General features: G+C 48.7%; 2 protein-coding genes across 2 annotated transcripts in view; both read right to left on the reverse strand.

Annotated features, from left to right (window-relative positions):
* The window catches only part of LOC103770430 (heat shock factor protein 4-like), a 21321-nt gene extending 2977 nt beyond the window's left edge, over positions 1–18344 (reverse strand). Inside the window, exons 1-10 of the mRNA XM_008937688.1 lie at positions 18222–18344; positions 14422–14530; positions 13476–13603; positions 12215–12339; positions 10045–10120; positions 8561–8625; positions 5758–5857; positions 5502–5626; positions 3390–3614; positions 1438–1543 (exon numbers count right to left, since the gene is read on the reverse strand). Coding sequence (XP_008935936.1) covers positions 1438–1543; positions 3390–3614; positions 5502–5626; positions 5758–5857; positions 8561–8625; positions 10045–10120; positions 12215–12339; positions 13476–13603; positions 14422–14530; positions 18222–18344 — 1182 coding nt within the window. The remainder of the gene's footprint in view (positions 1–1437; positions 1544–3389; positions 3615–5501; positions 5627–5757; positions 5858–8560; positions 8626–10044; positions 10121–12214; positions 12340–13475; positions 13604–14421; positions 14531–18221) is intronic.
* A 1591-nt stretch (positions 18345–19935) lies between these two features.
* On the reverse strand, positions 19936–21804 carry FBXL8 (F-box and leucine-rich repeat protein 8). Its single transcript, XM_008937689.1, has 2 exons — positions 21582–21804; positions 19936–20913 (listed from the first exon to the last, which is right to left on the reverse strand). The coding sequence occupies exons 1-2, from the start codon at positions 21743–21745 to the stop codon at positions 19938–19940; spliced, it is 1140 nt and encodes a 379-aa protein (XP_008935937.1). The 5' UTR covers positions 21746–21804; the 3' UTR covers positions 19936–19937.
* Between the last annotated feature and the right edge of the window lie 515 nt (positions 21805–22319).

The raw sequence follows: 22319 nt of genomic DNA on the forward strand, positions 1-22319 counted from the left end.
GCGCGAGGCAGAGGCTGGTGGGTGTCCACCTGTAGCACAGCCAGAGCAGTGAGGGCTGGGCCTGGCTGCTTGGGCTGCCCACAGCCTTGCTGCCTGCCCGTGGAGGGACAGCGAGGCCACCCTATGCCATGGGCACCTCACAGAATCATACAGTCATTCAGGTTGGAAAAGACCTCTAAGATCATCAAGTCCAGCACTACCATGATCATTAAACCGTGTCCCCAAGTGCCACGTCCACATGTGTTTTGACCCCCTCGAGGGATGGGGACTCCAGCACCCAATGCCTCAGCACTCTGGCAGGAAAGAAATTCTTCCTCACATCCAATGGAGACCTCCCCTGGCACAACCCGGGTCCACCTCCTCTTGTCCTATCGCTCTTGGTGTCACTGCCCATGTGAGTCAAAGCCCTTTTTTGCTGTTCTCAGCTCCTAGGATGCTCCCAGACCCATATGCCTTTCTAAAAGCATCCCCAAACACAGTAGCAGAGGGCAGGCTGCTGCTGCATCACTGCCTCAGTGGCACGGAGCAGCCTGGGACAGAAGCTGCTGATCTGGGGCACAGGTTTATGATTCATCCTCACCCCTGTGACGTTTGGTAGCACAGAGAGAGAAAAGTGTGTCAGCACCAGGAAAACACCTCCTGAGGAGCACTAAGAAACAGAAACCTGTGGAACCAGTGGCAGAGCAGGCCAGTAGAAAAGCTTTTTGTAAAGCCAAAATCAATCGCAGACACTTGGGAAGCAGCTCGAAGAGAATAAAATTGATTTGTGAAATGGTTTTTCATTCCTGTTACCCACGCAAGCTCACCACGTGCCTGCATCTGAAGCATCTCCTCAAGGGAGCATCTCTCTGACATACAGATTCTTATGTATGGAGTTATTTGATTGTTAGCAAAAACTTAACAAGGAAAGAGAGTGTGAAAGAGAAATAAACTTTCACATTTCTACATATATACACACCATCCATTTCTACAGAAAAGTGACCTGAGCCAGATAAATATCTCAGCAGAGAATCTGACACGAGCTATACTTCTCAGAACGTGAGGAAAAGGGGAAGGTACAAGAGCCAGACACAGTCAAGGATTATCTAAGATGCAGAATATGCAGAATATAAAACAACCCTCCTAAAGCAATTACCAGAGAGGGGTAATTAAACCTGTTTTACATAAATGCATTAGGTCTCATATTGCTGCCTTTACCAAATGCACTGTTTTGTGCTCCTAGAAGTTCAAAAATGTAAATTTTCAGAAGAAATGTAAGAAAGCTTTGTTTACAGTCTGAAGTCCTTAGGAGCAGGTCAAACTGTGGCTCTGCTGGCAGCACGTGAGAGGTAAAGTGCCACCCAAGCAGAGGCAGTGTGGTGTGTCTGACCCACAGCCCCAGGCAGGGCTGGGGACCCCGCAGCCACCCCAGGACCCCGCAGCCACCCCGACACTCACATCCAAGAGGCTGGTGGGCTCCAGCCCATACTGCTGGCTCCTCAGCAGCAGCTGCAGCCCTTCCAGGCTCCAGTCCGTGCCCTCGAGAGGGTCTGAAATATCTGTTCTGAGAAAAGACAAGGGGAAGTAGTGCCACCAGTGAGATTTGCATAGATACAGTCAGAAAGCAGCCTCCCAATGTCAGGGTTATGCTTCAGCCTCAGAGGGATAACCAAGAGCCCACTGCCAGCCAGGGTTTGTGCTGTATAATTTGGTTTAACCCCAGAAGTACGACCCAGCAGAGCACACAGGGGACCAGCCTGGTGGTGAAACGAGTGAGACGACTCCTCTCCTGGCTGACACATGAGGTTTGGTGGGGGACAGTCTGCACATCTCCACAAGACTGAGGAAAAAAAAAATCTTTCCTGAGAAGAAATCCTTCTAGAGGGTCACCTGGGATCCAGAACAGGCTGCATTCCCACCCCTCTGGGTACACAGATGGAGGCACTGCTATGAACTGATGATGGCTTTTAGAGGAGGGACTTTGACCTGCAGACACTGAGCCTTCATTCCCTGAGGCATCCAGCTAAAGGAGCAAGCGTGAGGCCCTGCAGGGTCTCATCCCTCTAAAAGCTATCAAAATTTCTCTTACAATCCAAAGGATGATTTGTCTTCTTGTAAAATGTTTTTAAGTAGCCATCAGGTTCAGAAGGAGGAATTTGGTTCTCTCTAAGGACCTGAAGGGAAACAGAAGCTTTTCTGATAACCCTGTTGAGTGTTTTGGGGTTTTTCCCCACCCCTGCACCCCTCCTGCTGCTGAACTCTGCTGCACACTTACCCCTGGCATGGGTACTTCAAACCACAGCAGATCAGAGCTCCAAAAGCTGCCCAGCCAGTTGTCCCTGTGCCTGAGCCCAGTGACACTGTGCAAGGGGACATCATTCTCTGGGTGACCACCACGTGCAGGACACTTACACACCCTGGCTCGAAAAAACGCAACCTCATTCCCCCGTATCCGACTCCTGCACTCAGTGAGCATAAAGTCCCCGCTCTCCACCCACATGAGGGACCTCACTTGCCATTTCATGGTTTTAAGGCATGATCTGACACCCTCTTCTGACGCCTCTTTGGCCTGCCTAGCACTTTCCTGAGCTCAGGGAGATGAGCACAGCAATGCAGCTCAGGCTGGGGGGTTTCACTCTCAGTCAGAGGTGGGGCAGCTGAGGTCTCTGGCCATGACAGCTCACCAGAACCTCCCCAGAACCACGTGGCCTGTGGGATGGTGCCAAAGCAACTGGCTGCCCCCTGAAGTCTGATCTGGCACTGACTCAGGAAAGTCCCCTTGGAAAGGTGATGCAAAGGGAGAACAGAATAAGGAGAAAAAAGTCTCTTAGACTTCATAGCACAGGAGAGGAAAAGAAAGGGGGCAAATGATTTCCTTCTCAAGCCCATAAACGCTGATAAATGCTTTGATGCCTTATCAGATACATGCCCTACTTAGTGCAGAGGTTATGACAGTGCTGGACTCTCATCTTGGCACACAAGCTGCACCTCATTCCCCGCACAGAAACACCAGCGACAGATATTTCCTTATGCCTTCATGTAACTGAGGACCCAACAAAACAAATGACAGAGGGCACACAAGCTTCTGGGGGCATAGTGTGGCCTGGTGGCCTGCACATCTGCAGATACGGATGCTGATCTGGGCTCCAGATCTTGTGTGGGCCTTGGGCAAATCCCTCTCACTGCAAAAAGCCTCTTCCCACTCCCATGACTGATGCACATGCTCCAACAGCCCTTCTTCTGGGGAATCCTTCAAGCACCAGTCCCTGTGAAATGTCCCCTGGGCTTCAAGGGTCCCCAAAACAGGTGCCACAGGATGGAGCTCATGAGACTGCGTTGGGTGACAAAGTCACCCTCCCTTTCCCCACCAGGAGACACGCAGGGCCACCACTCTCCTTTGCTCCCCTCACCTGTCCAGCAAGGTCCTCCTGCCTCTTCTCTCGGCGGGTTGTGAGGTCCCTGCTGGGGTTGCACCACAGCTCCCTTTGCCTTCCAAGACGGACTGAACCATGGCGACTGGGAGCACTGGGGGCTCGGAGCAAGCCCGGCAGCTGGGCAGGGGGACGTCGGGCTCAGCGGTGGCTTTCATTCCAGGGCTGACCGGCTCTTCCTTGATCAGCATGAGGCACTTCTCCCTGTGTCAGAGACAGGGCTCAGCACCACCCAGCTCTGCTCCACAACGGCCTCGCGCTACCACCGAGGGCAGCAGCACAAGGTCTGGCTTCCACTTCACACCACACTACCCCACGGGGTCTTTCCATTCCCTTAGATGGCCAAAAGAAACCAGCAACCTTGTCTTCTGGCCAGCAAGCTCCAGAGCCACACTCAGCTGGAATATCTTCACTTCACCAGTCACAGCTATAATGGATTTGCCCCATTTGACTGTTTTGCAAATACAGAAAGTACACTTTCATCTGTTCGTCATTCCCAAAAGGAGAGTTAGGCTGCAGACTGGTTGAAGGGTCACTATGCTGGGGAGGTTCCCCTGAAAAAGTCTCCACCCTTGAGATAGGAAGGGGATGTAAAACAGACCTTCCCAGGCAGGAGATAGGATTACACCAGCAAGCACTCTAGAGATCCCAGTGACACAGGTCAGGATCTTGTGGCCCTGCAGGATTTGGAACTGAAGCTGTCAGGATCTGACAGTCCCAGTGAGGGGGTTTACTCGTGTGGGAGGTCAGGTTTGCCCTCCTGCAGTGGGAGGGGCACTCTGCCTTACCCCTGGACAGACATATGATGCTGAGCAGCAGCATTTTATATGTAAAACCCTACTCTGAGCTACCTCGAGGAGACTTTACAGCTCCCTGGGAACCTGCACAACTGGAGCCAAAGGGACAAAGGCACGTAGGCAAACAGGCTCAGGGCATGGAAAGCCATACCAAAAAAACTACCATCTTCCACCACTTGCAGATTAGCTTTGGTGCAGGACACCACACGAGCATGCCAGCCACAGAGGATGGTGTGTGACACCACAAAGCCTTCCCTGGCATTCCTTTTGGATCACCTGCTCATCTCGTGAATCCTAAACTGGATTTGGGAAGTGCTGCACTCCTCTGAGTCTCAAGTCATGCAGACACAGCATAGATCAGAGGCCACCAGATGGCACTCAGTAATTAGCAGAAATAATTACTTAACTGGAAGGTTGCATTACTTTTTTTTTGCTTTAGAAATGGCTTCCATCTGTTGGTTTGGTTTTTGTTTTGTTTTGTTTTGTTTTGTTTTTGTTTGTTTGTTTCTTTGTTTTGTTTGTTTGTTTTTTGGTTTTGTTTGCTTGTTTGTTGGTTTTAAATCTGGAGGTCTTTACATGCTTCAAGCTAATTTTATGGCTATGGTTCCAATGATGAGTCAGATTTACAGGCAACTTCTAGCGTATAACTGCCTTGCCTCCATGCCTGAGAAACCGTTTCTGTGATTCATCTGTCTACTTACTTTCCACTGACATAGCTGTAGCTGTTCTGCTGCCAGCCCTGAACACACTGCATGGCTGTGGCAGGAAGAGATAAGCATTAAACTGCCTCTGCATTCTGTTCTTTAGTTTCAGGGACCTTTTCACAGAAAAGGTGTCCAACATCGGAAGTTGCTGTGATGCAGCCTTTCTGTTCTCATTAGCAGAGAGATGTACAGTCTGATTCTGTTTCTTCTTTGTCAAAGCCAAAAGGAGACTTCCTTTCTCTCTCTCAACAAACCCAACAAGTGTTATATCTCAATATTTGATAAAGTCAGAGACAGCCTGTATCTTGAGAACAAAATATAAAGAAACGTGGACTACTTCTCAAAGAGATGAGTGGAAGTTCTCAGCATGAAACTCAGGACTTTGTTTCCAAAATTATGCTGTTCTTATGTCTCCCTGCTTCTGAAAATCTGATCCACATTGCACACTGGAAAAACCCCAACCTATTCCAGCCCACCATCTCTACAGAGAATCACAGAACCTTTGGTAGAACTACAGCCAGGAAAAACTCTCTGGAAGTGATGCATGTCCATACCCAACTCTCTCTGGTTTTCATCACAAACATGTTTACCTGTCATTTTCAGGAGGGGATTGCATACTTATTATGTTGGATGGTGATGCTTCAGTAACATCAGATATGATGGGTCCTCCAGCAATTGCAGGGCTGTTTAAGCAAGAGGCAGGTTCTGTCGATGGCTAAGAGGAAAGCAAAAATCAGACAGATCTGTCCTTCTGAGGCCCAGGATGAGTCCAAGGCTCTGTCTGAGATTTTTTCCACCCTGGCCAAAGAAATCCCACCAAGCTCACCGAGGCTGGGGTAAACCTACCGACTGTATGAAATAGGGGTCGTGGAGGGGGTCCGTGGACAAGTGCCGGCTGAACTTGGACACTTGTGGAGCTGAGATCCCATTGTCGAGCATCAGAGGTCTGTGAAGAGAAACAGGTTGATTTTCCCAGCAGATACTGCCTGGTTCCTGGTTGCTCATACAAGAGATGCCTCTCAGCCAAGGGTTGGTTTCTCCTCAGTACTCTGCTCTTCCTCAGCTGTAAGGTGTTTTCTCCTCCAGAGTTATGGACAAGGGAAAAAAACAGTTTTGGAGGAGGTCATCATTTAAAAATGGCATTAGCTGTGTAGAGAATTGGTGATTTAGTTTTTCTGGATGTTATTTGACAGATATTAGTAAAATAACAAATTCAATTCCTATGCTGAATCGAGCAAGTTCAATTCATACTTTCTTCTAATCACAAGTGTTTTCAAGCTCTGGGCTTGTTTGGCAGCTTAGCAAGGCAGTTAAGCTGAAATTATTGGTGCAATGCTGGGAATCTGGCCTCCCTACCAGCACCTCTCTTGGGGCCTCTTTGGTGAAACTGCATCTCCATACACAGCAGTGCCTAATAAAAGGAACCTGTGCTACCCACCAAGGAACAAACCTGGGGGAGACACAAAGCAGAGCACGGCCTAAACTCATCACATACAGGCTTTTAAATATGACTGACAGGCTTCTAGAGATGGTCACCAACAAGCAGCAGCGGGTCTGGGTCCTGTAGCAGGCGTGCTTTGTGTTTAGTAAACGGCTGAAACCAAGAGAAGGCGCCCCAAAGTGGCATTGCCATGATGACTGGGGTGGCAGTCCTTGGTTTTGTGATGCAGTCCCAAGAGAGGCTGGGAACTGGTACATTTTGCTGCACACCCCCTATTGTTACTGCTGTGACGATCCTACAAACTGCCTAGCAAATCCTTCTTCTCCTCCTTCTGTCCTGCCGTCAGGAAAAGCATCTGCAGTGTTCATCTTGAAGGCAGTGGTTTGGGAGAAAGCACCAGGGAAAGGCAACAGTTTTTTTCCATAGTAATGTCTAACAGGCTTGACAGCAGATAATTCCCAGCTCCCTTCATCCTGCAGACACTGGAGCTGCAGATGTTGGGAGGAATGATGGGTTTGCTCCAGTCAGATGCCCCAGTGAAGGGCATTATACAGGAGGGCACAGTGACCACAGTGCCTGAGATCTCAACAGCTCATTTAGCAGTTTTTTTGTATTCTACAACATGAACTAGAGGCACAGAATAAAACAGAACATTTCAATCACCCTGACATGGACCTTCTTATAGCACAATCTGCCCTTCAGCACACACCAGTCAATGGCTGGACTGGATCTGAAAGGTCTCTTCCAACAGGATGATTCCATGATTCTAATACCATTGCTGTGCAGGTAGTTGTGTGCTCTTCTGCCTCTTACAGCACAGTTTCTCACTAATCGTAGAACAGCTTGGGTTGGAAGGGACCTTCAAGATCTTCTAGTTCCAACCGCCCTGCCATGGGCAGGGACACCTCCCTCTAGAGCAGGTTGCTCAGAGCCCCATCCAGCCTGGTAAAAAAAAAGGATGGAGCATCCACAACCTCCCTGGGCAGCCTGTTCTAATGTCTCACTACCCTCCCAGTGAAGAACTTCCTCACATCTATTCTAGATCTATCTTCTTTCAGTTTAAAGCTATTACCCCTTGTCCCATCTGATGTGTTTTTTTCAAAAAGCAGTGGCCTAAGGCAACGTCTCTTGGGCTGCAAAGCTTTTAGAGGGAGAGCAGAGTCCTGACCAGAGACCTCAGAGATCAGAGCTGGAATCTCACTTCACTGGAGGAAAATTCCCCACTCATGAACCTCATTGACCCAGAGCAGCTGATTCCCTCACCTTGAGCTCTCTTCTTTGCTGCAGTTCTTCTTGCAGTGTTTATCCCCTCCAAGAGGCTCAGTAGAGGGGGTGGGCAGAGGTAAGCATACCCACCTTGCTTCTACAGAGCATGGGCTCCTTCATTCAATCCTGTTTCCCTTCAGTCCTCACAAGAAGAGTCAGCCAAGAACAAGGCCACTGACTAAAAGAAAACCAGCTTCTTTGAGCAGCCATTCTTGGGCAGTCTGGCTCCTTTCTCCAAGGCACTGAGAAGTTTCTGAGTTGCTAAGATCCACAAGCTAATCAAGGTGGGAATTGGAGGCAGGTCCCTGCCCTCAGCTGAGCCACAAAGGCAAATTCAGCTTGGTAGCCCCTCCTCCCTTCAGATCACAAGCACCACAGAGCAAGAAATGCATGGCTGCTCTCCTGGAAGGAACAAAACTTCTGAATTCAAGCTCCTCTACTCACTTGCCTTGAGGAGATAATCTGTGACTCTAAGATACCCCTTTGCTCAAGCCTTTCTCCACCTTCCTCTCCGTAAGGCCTGCAGGTTACACGTCACCAACCCTGTGTGGGACACGTGCCCCGTTCAGTGCCCGTGGGTCAAACTAAAGGTGTTTATGGGCTGGGTGAGCCCAGCCCCGCGCCCACCGGCGACAAGTGACACAACTGGGAGCTGTGAGACCACCGGCGGGCTCCTGCCCTTTGCCCTCCTGCCAGCCAGCGCTCCCGTCCCTCCCCGCGCCGCGTTCCCCAAAGAAAGGTCACGAGCTGACGCGGTGCTTCTCTAAAGACCACTGAATGGGGCATGTCAGCAGGTCTGACTCGGCAGTTCGGCCCATTCATTCCCATCACCATGGTGCCCCGGTCCGGTGACCGCCTGCCCGGGCGAGCTGAGCTTGTGCTTTTAGCGAGGGGGCGAGCATTCCGCACCCGCGAGCGTGCGCACCACACAAGGGTACTTACAGCTTCCTCTTTATCCCACCGCTGCCGGGGCTTGATTGGAGCTGGCCAAACAGAAACTGAATCAGCTGTCAGGAGAGATCAAAATCCAGTGCTCATCAGCAGGGTGATTCAGCACTCCCTGCTCCCAGCCCTTCTTCTCTCACACGTTCCTCCCACCCGACACCACCCCAAAGCTGGGACCGGCAACAACGCACGGGAGCGAAGCTGCACCCGAGGTTGGAGCCCAAAAGAGGTTCAAGCTGACTGAGAACTCGAACGACCTGTTGGGCTCTCAAGTGACACAGGCAGGTGCCTGCTTTGTGCTAGATAGGTGTGCTCAGAGCCTTCTCTCTCCACTTCTGTGCAGGCACAGCTCCAACTAGTCCTACTAGACTTGGGGATCTGCCTGGGAGGCACGCACACAAACGTTCCTAGGCCTGGGGTTCGACCGGGCCTCCCTAAAAAGTCATTAGAGACCTTTACAAGAAGGTTTATGAAGGCTGATGAAGATTTTGCAAGTGAAAGAGGCAACCCCCTCAGGGAGACCCTGCGTGGAGGTCCTGGGTCCTCCAGCTGAGTTTTTCAGCCCTGTGAAATTCAGCGTGGATACAACAGGACACTAAAAAGGATGCAGAATGGCTTTGGAGAGGAATCACTTAGCAACATATTCCCAGGTCAGCTGGAGCCTAATGCTCTGCTTTGACCTCCCAAACAAAGAGAGCATTATTATTATATATTACAGCTGCCTCTTACTCACTGCTCAGTGTTGCAAAACAGAGTTGCACAAAAGCCTCTGCAGTGAGTGGTGTGGCTTATGCAGCCTTGGAGCTGGAGGAAGGTTTGAAAGCCTCGTGCGTTCCTGTCCAGCCCTGTGACCCTCCGATGCCACGTGAGGGTCAGGATGTGCTCTCGGGGGCACTGGGGAATGTGACTTACTCAGTCAGGTCAGCACCATCTGGGGACCACTGGGGAGGCCTTTTCTAGTGCTGGCCACGCTAGGTGTTAAGGGAGATGGCTCCACAGAGCTCCTTGAAAAAGGCCATACAGTAACTCCTCAACTATACCAGTAACAACAAAGTAAGTACCAGTTGCTGGAGGTCCCCACTGGGCCCACTCTGCTGGCTACAGCTTCAGTGCTGGCAGGGGAGGAAGGCTCCTCTCTTGTATGAAGGAAAGGGGAAGGATTTGGGAAGCCCAAAGGCATCGGCACAACCAGAACACAGCCAGTACAGGGCAACAAGTCTGGACTTGGCCAGAAAAGTGGTTTCTAACATCCCAGCAAGGATGGACAGGGCAATGAAAATTCTCTTTTGCTTGAGAGCATCATCTCTGCTTTGTTGGTGACCACTTTTCATGGGACACCTAAGAGCATCACACAATGCGACAGAGAAATATCCTCCGATATCAGAGTATGGAGTAGACTATGGGGCAAGGGAAGAAAACAGAACCAGAGAAGGTCACGGACCACGCAGCACGAGGGGGTTTGGGGATTATCTGCCCACTACCTTGTTGATCACTTTCTGTTGCTGGGAGTGGTTCTGCCGCAGAGAAACAACTTCCCTCCAGAGAACTTCATTCTGCCTGAAAGTGAAACAGAAACTTGCCAAGAGCAGAGAAACGTCCCGACGGCCCATGGTGCTGCCACGGCCCCCGGCAGACCCAGCGCTGCGAGGTCTGTCTCACCTGAGGGGCTTTGCCCCTAGAGTGCTTGGCTCTTTTGCAGTGTCCCAAACGGGGTCATACAATTGCTTTCCTTGTTTATCTTGGACCTCAACATAACTACAGACCAAAGTGTGGAGGGAAAATAAACAGAAGCAAACTTTTGTGGGGCAGTGTAACAGGGGGACCACTGTGTTTAGTTTTCATGGAACATTTGGGCCCAACTCAAAATTTCAACAAGGCCTCATCTGTGACTTGGAATGATTTGGATCACCAAGTTCTTCCTGCAGGAGCCAAGAAAGCCAAACCTCTCCACAACTCCCCCCACTGCCCCCAAAGACCAAGAAATCCTCTGGACAGAGGTCCTATGTATTACGCCTGCTGAAACATCACCTGCATGGTGGCACAAAGACACGTTTGGGAGTGACTGGAGCAGCTAAAGGGATACTTCTGCATCTGAGAGCCTTGAACTAGGAGGACTATGATGATTTCTTTAGTGGGAATCACTGATTTCACTCAGTACAGACCTGTGTCCAGCTTGCAGTTGCATAAAGCGTGTTTATTTCTGTCCCCAAATGCAGCACACAGGGGAGTTTACAGGCTGCCTTGAACAGCCAGCCCCAGAAAGTGGGACAGGGAGATGCAGAGTTTATTTACTGGCCTGGCTCCAAATCTGGGTGCCAGCCAAGCCCATGCTGCAAAAGGTTTTGCCAAGTCAATTTATCTCCAGAGTATATGGATGTAGCAAAACTGACAGCCCAGCAAAACCTGTCATACAGGTGAAAGTTATAAATCCTTCTGCTTTTTAGTCTTTCTAGTTTGGATATCATGATGGTAGAGCTGGGAAGATAAGGTCCAGGGCTCAGAAGAGCACAGGAGCTGCCCACCTATAGCAGAATCTCTGCAGTGAACTTTCCATCCTGGTTCTGACAGGATTTTGAGCAAAGCAGCTTTCCTTAGTCTGACAGCTTGTCCTGGTGTTGTGTCCTACTGGTTCTTCACCAGTAAATATTTCTTAACAAGGGTTCAGCCTGGGATTTCTGGTCTTAGTTTATAAATAATGTGTTCTTTTCACCAGCCGAAAGCAATTTTGCCTTTTGCCAGATGGAGGGACCAAGCAAACCAAAAGGCAGAATAAACTAAAAGCAAGGCCAAGACATCAGTACCAGAAATCCTTAAAAACTGAATAAGATTTAATTAAACAAGCCTAGAGACTCCTTCATTGCCACCATACCTGGACTTCATGGTGTGACTTTATGCATGTGCTACGTGTGGGAATCATTAAAAATTGAGGTAGGATAAAAATACTTCTTGGCTGCACACAAGGTGCTGGGCTGGAATGAAGTTGGGTTGCATATGGTGTTCTCCCAAGGCCCAGGATACCCGTGTCATCCCGTGATGTAGGAATATCAGCTTTCGTTATAAAATTTGCTCTTATACAACAATTTTGGCCATGTCAGAAGACAAAGTCTTCAGAAACATGGGTCCATGGGCTAAACACTACAGCAGTTCTTGTGTTCTTACATATTTTAGGCCAGTCATCGATTTTGGAGGTGAAGAATGACAGTGAGAGATTAAAAATTGGGGTTTTTAATAGCTGGACACCACCACTTTTCTGCCAGGACTCTTCTACAGGTGAGGAAGAGTTACATCATTACCATCATTTCCATCTGGAGGAGATAAAGTTAATCTGAGTTAAGTCCCCAGGTTATGCACACCTTTCCTACATGGCCTCCTCTGTGCTTGCCTCACCTCCAAAGGGAGAACTCAGAGGAAGAGAATAAGTCCACCTCTCACAGAAGACAGAGGCTGAACATTAATTCATATTTTGTAGATCATTTGGTCTGCATAGAAAACCTACATGTTATTATTGTCTCAACAGATCTAGTCCCCTCCTCAGCATGTGCTCCCCAGGAGGGAGGTGTGTGAGGCTCCTCCTTTCCAACATTCCCCAAGATCAACAACTCCAGAGAAGCAAATGCCCATAAGAAGCAGCCTGAGTAGGGTTCAACTCACTGCTTCATGTCCTGCACTTGACACTCCATGTTCTCCTGCTGACTTCTCAGTATCTGTACCTCGTATAGCAACCTGCTGAGGTCCTCCTGCCGCATCTTGGTCTCCTCACTTTTCACTACTGACACCTGAGGAAGAAAAACCAAAGGTGGATTTGACGAGGGCCATGGGAAGAGTCATTGCTGTGGCTCAGATGCAGGACTTCCACCAACTGTATTTTGAGGACCAGGGAGGAATGGAACTAGGCTGGTTGATTATATCTTTCTACTTTAACTACAGAGAGACCCAATCCAGTCTCATGTTCTACAGGGATGAGCCTGAGGGAACACTTCAAACTGACCTATTACACTTGGATTTCCAGAAGGCTTTTGCTGAAGTCCCTTTTCTGAAGTTGCTATGCAAATTCAGTAGGAGGACAGCTCTTCTGGGGCATCAGTAACAGGTTAAAAGGCAGCAAAGAGGGCAGGAGTAGGTTATCTCCTCTGTATTACCAGGAGATGACCTGGAAGATCCTGCAGGAGTTATGCTGAGCTTGTCTAGAAGGGCAGGTAACGATTCAGAAGCAGAGTGCTGTGAAGCAAGCACTACATGAAGGTCTCATGATACTGAGTGCCCAAGCAAAAAAAACCCAGACAAAACTCTGATGAAAGCCAAGCCCTGCACACCAAGGGCCCCCACCCCAGCTGTACGTGTGAATGGAGAGGACAGGAACCAGAAAACAACCTGATCCTGGAGTTATGCTGAACAGTCCATAGCATGGGGACTGTGGTCTGAAAGTTAACAAGCATTTATGGGAGTTATCAAGAGAGGAATGCAGCTGTGGTAGAAACCCTCACAATGACTACAGACTGCTGTTCTGGTCAATCCACCCCAAAAAATGGACATGAGAGGGTTAGAAAGGCCCTGGGCAGAGAGCCATAGATGCAGGCACAGAGGGCTCCTGCTCAGGGAGAACTTCAGTGTTGCCCTCTCGAGATGTCTGAAGGATGAGAAACAAGTACTCGCTACTTCTCCCCTAGCAGAAGGCCTGGAGAAAACAAATAGAATAAAGAGACAAGGAGTTTAAAGCCAACCAAGGAAGCTACACCTCCACACAGATCATTAGTTAAGTTGTGGGGCATGTTGCTGAAGGATATTTAGAAAAAGCCCCACGTGGTCACGTGGTCTCTCCATGCTGGTGGTGTGGAACCTCCTGGAGCAGGGGTCTGCTGCCCCTCAGCCTTCCCACCCAAGGGGCTCACGGGGAGGCTTGGCACCCGCTCACCTTCCTCTTGATGTGCTCCAGGAGGTGCTCGTGGCCCTGCAGGAAGCAGAGGTGCTGGAACTCAGTGTCATCCCGCTCGGGCTTGACGAGACCTCCCTGCTCGATGTTCACCACCTTCCTGAAACCATCTGCACAGGGAGGGCACAGGTGAAGGGTCAACAGAGCCAGGCTGCCCTCCTCACCTCCCATCCCATCACTTTTGATGCCATTACTGTTTGCTCCCCTCACTTTTTGAGCGTGCATCCCTTGGGCATGCCAGTCTGTCTGCCAGGAGCTGAAACTCCTGTCCTCACAGAAATTACTGGGGAGTTAAATAGCAAGTTAAAACTTTACTGAGGAATTCTGTGAATTAATCATTGAACAACTTCCAAAAACTATCAGAGAGGAACCACGTTTAATACAGTCGTGGTCTAGATGAGGCTGAAAGCTGCCCCTAAAGCTCTAAAGGGTGAAGATGTCTGATGAGCAAGGCAAGGTTTGCAGGGGAGAAGTTCTGGCCTTAGGTAGTTCAACAACAACCACTGGGAGAATGGATAAGTTCTGGGCATGGTACACTCAAAAGCAACAGTCTGAGGGAGGTGTCACAGTATCAGGCTCCTGGAAAGAAACCCACATAGAATAAAATGGAAAAGAAACAATCTTAGATCATCACATGAATGCCTGAGAAGCAGAAAACCTGGTAGCTGCAATGTCTTAGCTTGCATGGTGTGATTGAATCTAACTGAAACTTCATGTTGGAATTTAAGGGGAACAGAAGGAAATGTCTCTCCTGGCATCCTAGAGGTAGGACCTCTTTGGCAGAATCAATAATGCCGCAATAACATGTCTCTGTGCAAGCTCAGCTTCTCTACCCACAGTTCTGTTCTACGCCTTCTGTCCCACCCCGTAACCCTCCCACGCTTTCTGTTGCTCCCCCACGCCTGTAGGATCAGGAGGTTGAACTCACACATGTTCAGCTGCCGGACGAAGCTGGCCATGTTGTTGTGTTTGAAATACTTGGGCAGCACCTCTTTGGCAAAGCGTCCTTGGTCAAAGACATGGAAGCTGGTGCCATTCTGCAAAGGAGAGAAGGACAAATGTGAAGTCAGAGGAGGATCCTTGACCGTGAGAGGAGCCCAGGAGGTGATTCCCTTGAGTCCTGCAGCAGGTGAAGTTGTGCCCTCTGAATTGTCACCTTGAAGCTGAGAAAAGAGACAATGACAGACGTGCTCCTTTCAGTGCTGGCACAGTCAGACCTCCAGCTGCAGTTTAGATCTGTTCCTACTAAACTTTGCCATTGCTTAATTCAGAGCTTTGAACGCGAGAAGGAATATACAGACTTTTACACTCAGATAGGTGATAGCTTGTGATCGTCCAGCCCTTGTGAGGACATCACAGAAAGACTCTAATGTCAGAAGAAATTCCTGGAAAATGAGAACTGCCATTAAAAGCCCTCAATCTGCTTGTATTGGTCCAGATCCAGAGCACACCATCCCTGGAAGGAGCACTGCCCAGAAACTGCACAAGAAACACAGCAGGGCAAGAAAGGAAATCATCCCTGGAGGCACCACACTGATCCAGAAACTCTATGCACATTCTCCCAACTATTTTTGCAAGCACACAGCCAGAAGGGCAACCCCAAAACGATAACAGTCATGCTTCACAGCCCAAGCCAGCAACATGGACATGAACCAGATGAAACATCCTGTTCTGAGGTTGCATTGCCAGGACCCGTGGCTGCAAAACACGGCCAAGCGCCTGGGATCGCCGGCAGACACAGACACGCTGCAGGCCACGAGCTTCCCCCAACTGCCCTTCTGACCACACAGAGAGGGCTGCTGAGACACAGCGTGCTGGAAGCTGCTTTGAAACGTCCTGCAAAGAGCAACCCACATGAGCTTCTGAAGGGACAGGAGAAATTAGCTGTAGAATTAGCTGCAACCAAAACCATTTTCTAAATCTCCAACCTCAATAGACCAGTGTCTCCAGGATGTGGTGACGCAGGGACCACCTTAAGTCCTATCTCTGCTCTGGATGGTGGGGCAGCACCAGGAATTTGGAGGAATGAAGAATCTCAATTTCAGACGCAGTGTTTGGGGCACACATGGCTCTTCTGGAAACCTGCAGAGCAGGATGTCTTCCAGGGGCTGACATTGGCTTTGCCTGTGGAGAGAGAAGGAGCTACCTGGGGAACCACCTGATGGTGCAGCCTAAGCTCTCCACAGCTCTATGGAGGGACAGAACAAAGACAGCAGCAGTTACTTGGGACTTAGTAACTCAGCTGCAGCCAAGCTTCCAAAGACATGGAGCTGAAGAGTGGATTTTGGCTGAGGAGCAGGGTGGTGTAGGAGTGAGCACTCAGGCTGTGAGTGCAGTAGGAGAATACCAGTGGTGCCTGGGTCCCACCACAGGGGCTGTAGCTACATGGGTGCTCTCAGGCCTGCCTGGAAGTTTCTGAAACAGGGAGCGTCATCAGGACCACGAAAAAGTCCGGTGACTAAAGAGGTGCTGGTGTGTGCCCATAGCCTGCCTACAGCCACCAGAAAACAGCCAGGTAAGAAACCCTGCTGCTCTCCTCCTTCCACTACATGGCCATCACCAAACAGTGCCAAACCCCTCTGTGCTCCAGCTCATTAGTCAGCTCTAATGACTAACCCTGCATGCCCGTGACCATGAGACTTTGGATCTGCTGGACCTCTTGCTCCATGTTCACCTCTACAAACACTGAGCGTGACTGTCTGCCCTGACTGTGCCCTTGGACCGTCATCAGCATCTTTCCTACCATTCTTTACCCCATGCAGCAGAACCAAAAGCCAGTCCAGTGCTTTGGAGATTCCCTAATAATCCCTATGCTGAAGTTATCCTTGCAGACTGAGCTTGCAGACCTGACAGCAGGGATCAGGGTGCCTCAACCTTGCAGCGGCTGTTCTGGGGATGGAGGTAGTTTAGGTTTATCCTGCTTCCCTTGTCCTTCTGCCCACCCACTCTCTGGGACAGAACTGTGAATCCCAGGCTGATGTAAAATGAGAAACACAAGGGTTTTGTATACCTGAACATCTCCTTATGGCCTCTCTTGAGAGGTCACTCCTTGGAATTCAGGGCTGCAATGTTCTCAGAGGCTGCAGGACCCAAAGGGGTTCCTACAGACACAACAGACTGTGCCTTGCTTGTCTTACATCATGGGAGCGCAGGCTGGGAGATGCTTCTGTGCTCAAGGTAAACATCACCCTGCAGCACGTCAGTCCTGGCAGCTGCTTATTTTAGCTGCTTTTGACAGACCCATGATGACAGACACCCTGTGCCCTGTCCAAGCTACTTGGGGAATTTGTTTTGAGTTCTTTCTAACTGCATCTCTTTAATTACTTCTTATCCAGTCTACCACAGACACCGACAACAGACCTTTTCACCTTTCAACAGCATATGTAAGCACGTATGGAAACCATTACCACCTTTCCTCTCCATTTCTTCTCTCCTTCATGCTAAAAAACAGCTCAGAGGTCCTTCTAAGCCCTGTTTTCTAAGAGTTCTGATTATACCCAGAAATCCTGGGCATGCGCACAATTTCTCAGCTCCAACAACATTGAAGGAAGAATATGGGAAATGTGAGAACATGCCACATGGGAAAATTAGACACCTAAAAGCCTTACCAAAACCTCCCAAGAACGCAACCGTAGCCTACGTTGGAGGAATGCTGAGCAAGGTGGTGGCGAGTGGTCAAAAAAACCAATCTTATAAGTGTAACAGAAAAGGGATTATTTATACAAGTTAGAACACCTTCCCCCCCCAGTTTGAAAGTCCTTATTTAAAACACGATACCAAAACTTGGTGATCCTCAGAGGTATGGCCTCGTAATACCAACATCAGAAAGCAACCACTGGGTTACAATGCAGCTCAAATCGTATCTCAAACTTTCAATGAAACCTTCACTCAGCACACATGACAGAAAGGCCGCTTTAGACTATTTTTTTCCTGTTGCAGTCTGGTTTTATTACAGATGCTTGATTTTGGAGAACATGTTTAAGCACACAACTTATCTGATAACTCTCTGCTGAAGACATATCACGTTATTTGCACCAGGTCTTAGGTCAAAAGCCCAACGTGGTAGCAAAATGCTGTACGAGGGAGCATAAAAATAAATTTATTTATTACAAATAAATCATTTTAACTCACTAATTGCACCATGAATGCCTCAGTGACAAATAAGGCAAAGCAAAGCAATCTATCCCTGTGAAGCTGGACAGACAATTCATACACACATCACTGTGGCCATCTCACAGGCTGCTTGAAAGATCAAGTAAAGCTCTGCCCAAATGTGAGTGACTTAGGCTGAGCTTTGTCTAAACTATCGGTTTCAGCCTGAGATCTGGGTGCTGTTTATCTGCTGCCTTCTCCCAAGGCATTTGTGAAAGGCTGCTAAGAAAAACTGGTGAAATAATATAATATAAATAATATAAACAGCAGCAGAATTTTTTTAAGGGCTTTGCACCTTTTCTAGATTTTTAGGAGACTCCTAAAGAGTCTGGAATTTTTAGGAGATTCAGTATTAAACACCCTGCAGATGCTTCAAGTGAAACATGTAAATATTGTTATTAAACCACTCCCAAACCGATTGCCCATTTAAAAGGGAAAACCCTCACAATATTACAGATAAATGAGTCCTCTCAGTCTTCCATTAGCTGCCCAGCACTTGCTTAAGGGGTGGCCAGCACTCAGGGGCAGTTGCTGTGGCCTCGCAGCCTGGTGCCACCTGCTATTCCCTGTACTTACAGAACTCCAGCAGATGAGATGGTTCGTTTCAGGATCTTCCACCAGCGTCCAGAGTTTGGTCAGGAAAGCTGGCACATTGCTGGAGTATCCATCCATCACCAGGGAGCTGGGTGAATCCTGCATACTTTCCCAGTGCCCCAGCTACACCAATGCCATCGCCTGCCTCCCCTCCTGCGCCTGCGTCCCACAGAGAATCCACCACCCAATTTTATGCCGGGCCAGTGGAAAGTAGGCTCCCAGGGAGTCACATCAGCACTCTTAAAAACTCAGCACAATGCGATGGCATCACCAGCCCCAGGGAACAATGCACAGAATGAAAATGCACCGCAGCCGATCTCGCAGAGCGGTGAATAAACACGCAGCGTCATGCAGAGGGAGCACGTGCCCAGCACCTTGTGCTGGGAGGGTGGCAAGGCACCGGACTGAACCCACCTGGGGGATGCCCCGGCACAGCAGAGACAGGTTTGGGAAGGCACCTGGACTTGTTAACTTGGAACTTTCTGGTCCTAAAGGAGGGCTGGCACAGAGGAATGAGGGCTGGCCAAGCCTCGGGGCTGCATAGCCTTGGCGAGGTTTTGGAAAGGCAAAATTTTAAGTTGGGCTGGCTATAGATCCTACATTACTTGTCAAGAGAAATTATTTGGCTGAGAAAAGATCTTGAGAAGAGGGCAATAAAATCACACAGAATCTAGATGACAATATGGATTTATTATTATTATAAATGCTTTAAATAGCTCTAAGTAGATGCTCGCAGTGTATCTCTACATCAGGATCATTTCAACTCAGAAACTGCTCTTCAAATAACACCAAAATCTTTGGTACAACAGTTCAGATGCAGGACAACTTGTGCGTGAATGCAGAAATGCAGACACCAGACTCACCAACTGCCTCAATGCTCTTGATTCTATAAATCTACCAAGGTCTCTGCAAAAGGAATTCAAATTACAACCCAGAAACCTGCATTCCTTGAGCAAAAGGCAGACCAGATGGACAAGGGAACTTGCAGGCCATGTATTTTTTTATTACTACCTTGTGAATGTTTTTCCTTATGTGCCTTTTCTCCTGCTTGTGTTTTCTAACATAATTCAGCTCCTGTTATATCCTCCACGCTGGAAGTTACCTGACAATTGGATAACAGGTGAGCTCACCATCACTGAAATAGCAAAAGAGGATTTACCAAGGTTGGGGTGGAATTTCCACCAGATGTGCACAGCTGATGGCTGTAGCTCACCCAACCTGCATGGCCAAGGACCCCACTGGCCAGAAAACAGCTGCCACTCCCTTAACTCTCCGTGTAAGTAGTGGCTGGGTACCTGACAACACGTGCTTGACTTTGAGATTCCTTTAAATTGCAAAATAAAAATTAAATTTTGCTGAGGTCCTTAGGAAAAAAAACAAACAAACAAACAACAAAGGGTGAACTTGGCATTCCTGCTAAATAAAGCAGCAGAGGAGAAAAAAGCCCTGCCCTACACACCCCATAAAGAAAAAAACACAGCAAAAAAGAATTCTATTTCTGTGTAAAATCCTTTCTCTCGCCATCACATTTGAGTGTAGTGCTTTGTCTACACAACAGGTGAGCACCATAGGTCTGAAAGACCAAGTTCTCTGTGGATGCAGAGGGCTGTTTGCAGCCTTTCCATTATAGACCCCAATCTTCTTCCCCCGTCCTCTTGCGGATGGCCAGGATTTCCCCTGGGAGACGGGAGGAGCTGGTCACTGAACCATCACTGCTTTCCAGGGGTGCCGTTCCTTGGTGACCTTCAGAGTGTACCGTGCCAGCCTGGGGCAGTGCGTGAGGAACGCTTCCACCACCTCCTGGCTGACCACACAGTAGCAGTGGATCTCCAGCAGATTTCTGCACTGCCTGGCCAGGTCTACCAGCGAGGAATTCAAGTCCTCCGAGGAGGTCGTTTGCAGTGTCAGCTTCTTTAAGGTACTGCTGTAGCTCTGGGTGACAAACCTGATCTGATTTACCATGTAATTATAGGTGTTAAGTTGCAGAGTGCTCACAGGTATGTTCAGCTTTAGGATCCGAGGTATTTTGCAGGCAGGGACCGTATGATCAAACTCCAGGTCTACACAGAGTTGAGGATGCTTTTGACTTACAGCAGCCCAGAGCTCTTCTGAGATGACCGGTATGTATTTGTCCAGGCGCTCACAGAAAATGTCTAAATAGGTGAAAGCTGCTCTGTCAGGCTTGAGCAGTTCCTGAAATACCTCGTCAGACAAACTGGCATAATAAACCCCCAAGGCTGAGAGTCTGGGACATGCTCTGAGAACTCTCCTAACGGTGTCTGGTGCCACGTTGCACACTAGGGTGCGGTTGTTGACGAACAAGCTCTGCAGGTTTGGGTTGGTGGTGGCTAAGAGTTCAACAAGCTCACCACTGAGAGTGAAGGGCATCCTTCGAAAATCAATATGCTGAAGATCTATCTGGTTTTTAGCATCACACAAATTCCGTATGCTCTGTAGGATGTCCTGGCCAGAGTAGAAATAAGGGTTCTCCCCGTGGCACACAATGCAGAGCTGCTGCAGCTTGTGGTTCTGTTTTGCCAGCGCATCCAAGATGCATGTCACGTTCTTCCGGTTGACCTCCTTGGACTGGTCAAACACAATCTTCAGGTGTTTGATTTGGGTGAGGAACTGGCGCAGGCTCTGCAGCATGCCCTCCTCATCCTCCGAGTCACAGCTGGAAGGGAAAAGCAAACTCTCAGTGTCCGTGGATGCTGAGCTGAGCGAGCACAGAGCAGACACTCTCCTTTACTAGTGTTTCTGCAAACATAACAGGTTCCTCAGGCAGTTCTCACTTGGTGCCTGGAGGGTCACTGTAAAGCTAAATGCTGTAGGAGTCAGGAGTTGAGAAAAGTCAGATCCCAGAAAGACCCATGAGAGATCTAAGTGTCCTGATGAATCATAGGTGTCTTTTCCAACCTTAAAGATCAAGTCCAGCCATCAACTCGACACCACCATGACCATTAAACCATGTCCCAAAGTGCCACATCTACATGTTTTTTGATCCCGTCCAGGGATGGGGACTCCAGCACCTCCCTGGGCAGCTTGGCCCAATGCCTCACTGCTAGCTAGTAACTGTCTCTTGCCATTTTTCAACAGGCAACTTAGAGCAACTTACTAGGAGTGTAGTAACATCCCATAAAGCCCAAATCATCATCAGCAATTAAAAATCGCAGCATATAACACAATTTTCTCTATGATACAGAAAGGTGCTAGTCATGCAGTCATCATCCCACAGAGAAATCACCATTAATGGCAATAATGCCACAGTAGGGTGGCCTAAGGGTTTGGCAGACACCAAAAGTGTCACGATGAAGAGATGCCTGAACATCAGAACCCTCTTACCTGATGGCTGTGAAATGCCAGACGGAGCTGGAAGAAACGGCTGCAGCCCACTGTCTGCACACCTGGAAGACTGTGTATCTATCTCGAAGAGAAAGATAATGGAAAACCTGGATGAGGATTTCTTCTGGGATGTAGTTCCACAGTTTTGGAACTGGAGCAGTCATTTTACCAATTCAGTCAGGTTTAAAAGTGGGGAAACTTCCAAAAAGGCAACTAATTCTCAGAAGTCCCTGTTCAGAAAAACAAACACCACACCTATTAGGATCTATTTATCACATCAAACCAATGCAACTGGATCACAGAGGAGGTCAATGTGTTATGAAACTTGAAATATCAGCAAATTTTGAAATCGCACACAAAAATGAGGAAAATCTGTCGACCAATTGTTTTGCACATTTTTTTCAATCAATCCTAAGAAGCTGGGTGATACTTTTCAAGAGTTCAAGATGTTAGATTAAAGGTTTGGGGTGAAAAAAGTGACTTTTTTTTTTTTTCCTGCAGGGAGGTTTTGCTACTCTGAGTAATAAAAATGGAAGGGAATTTTCGAGTACTGCTGCACTGGTATTCAAAAAGCTGAGACAGATTTCTCAAACTGTGGCAGGGGAAAAAAACTCTTTGGAAGCAGAAGTTCTGCACAGAGATCAGCCCCTCAGCCCCACAGACCCATTTTTTACTGGTCAAAGAGAAGGCCTATAGTAGAAACCAGTTGCTTCAGCACAGCGGTCCTTGCCTGTGAGG

This window comes from Merops nubicus, unplaced genomic scaffold (assembly GCF_000691845.1).
Source record: "Merops nubicus isolate BGI_N331 unplaced genomic scaffold, ASM69184v1 scaffold40253, whole genome shotgun sequence".
In the NCBI taxonomy this organism is placed as follows: domain Eukaryota; kingdom Metazoa; phylum Chordata; class Aves; order Coraciiformes; family Meropidae; genus Merops; species Merops nubicus.

Excerpts from the sequence above, each read along its gene's own strand:
- FBXL8 (XM_008937689.1), bottom strand. The coding sequence starts at position 21,745 with ATGACTGCTCCAGTTCCAAAACTGTGGAACTACATCCCAGAAGAAATC. Across the intron at positions 20,914-21,581 it reads TGGCATTTCACAGCCATCAG|CTGTGACTCGGAGGATGAGG; the intron begins GTAAGAGGGTTC and ends TTTCCCTTCCAG.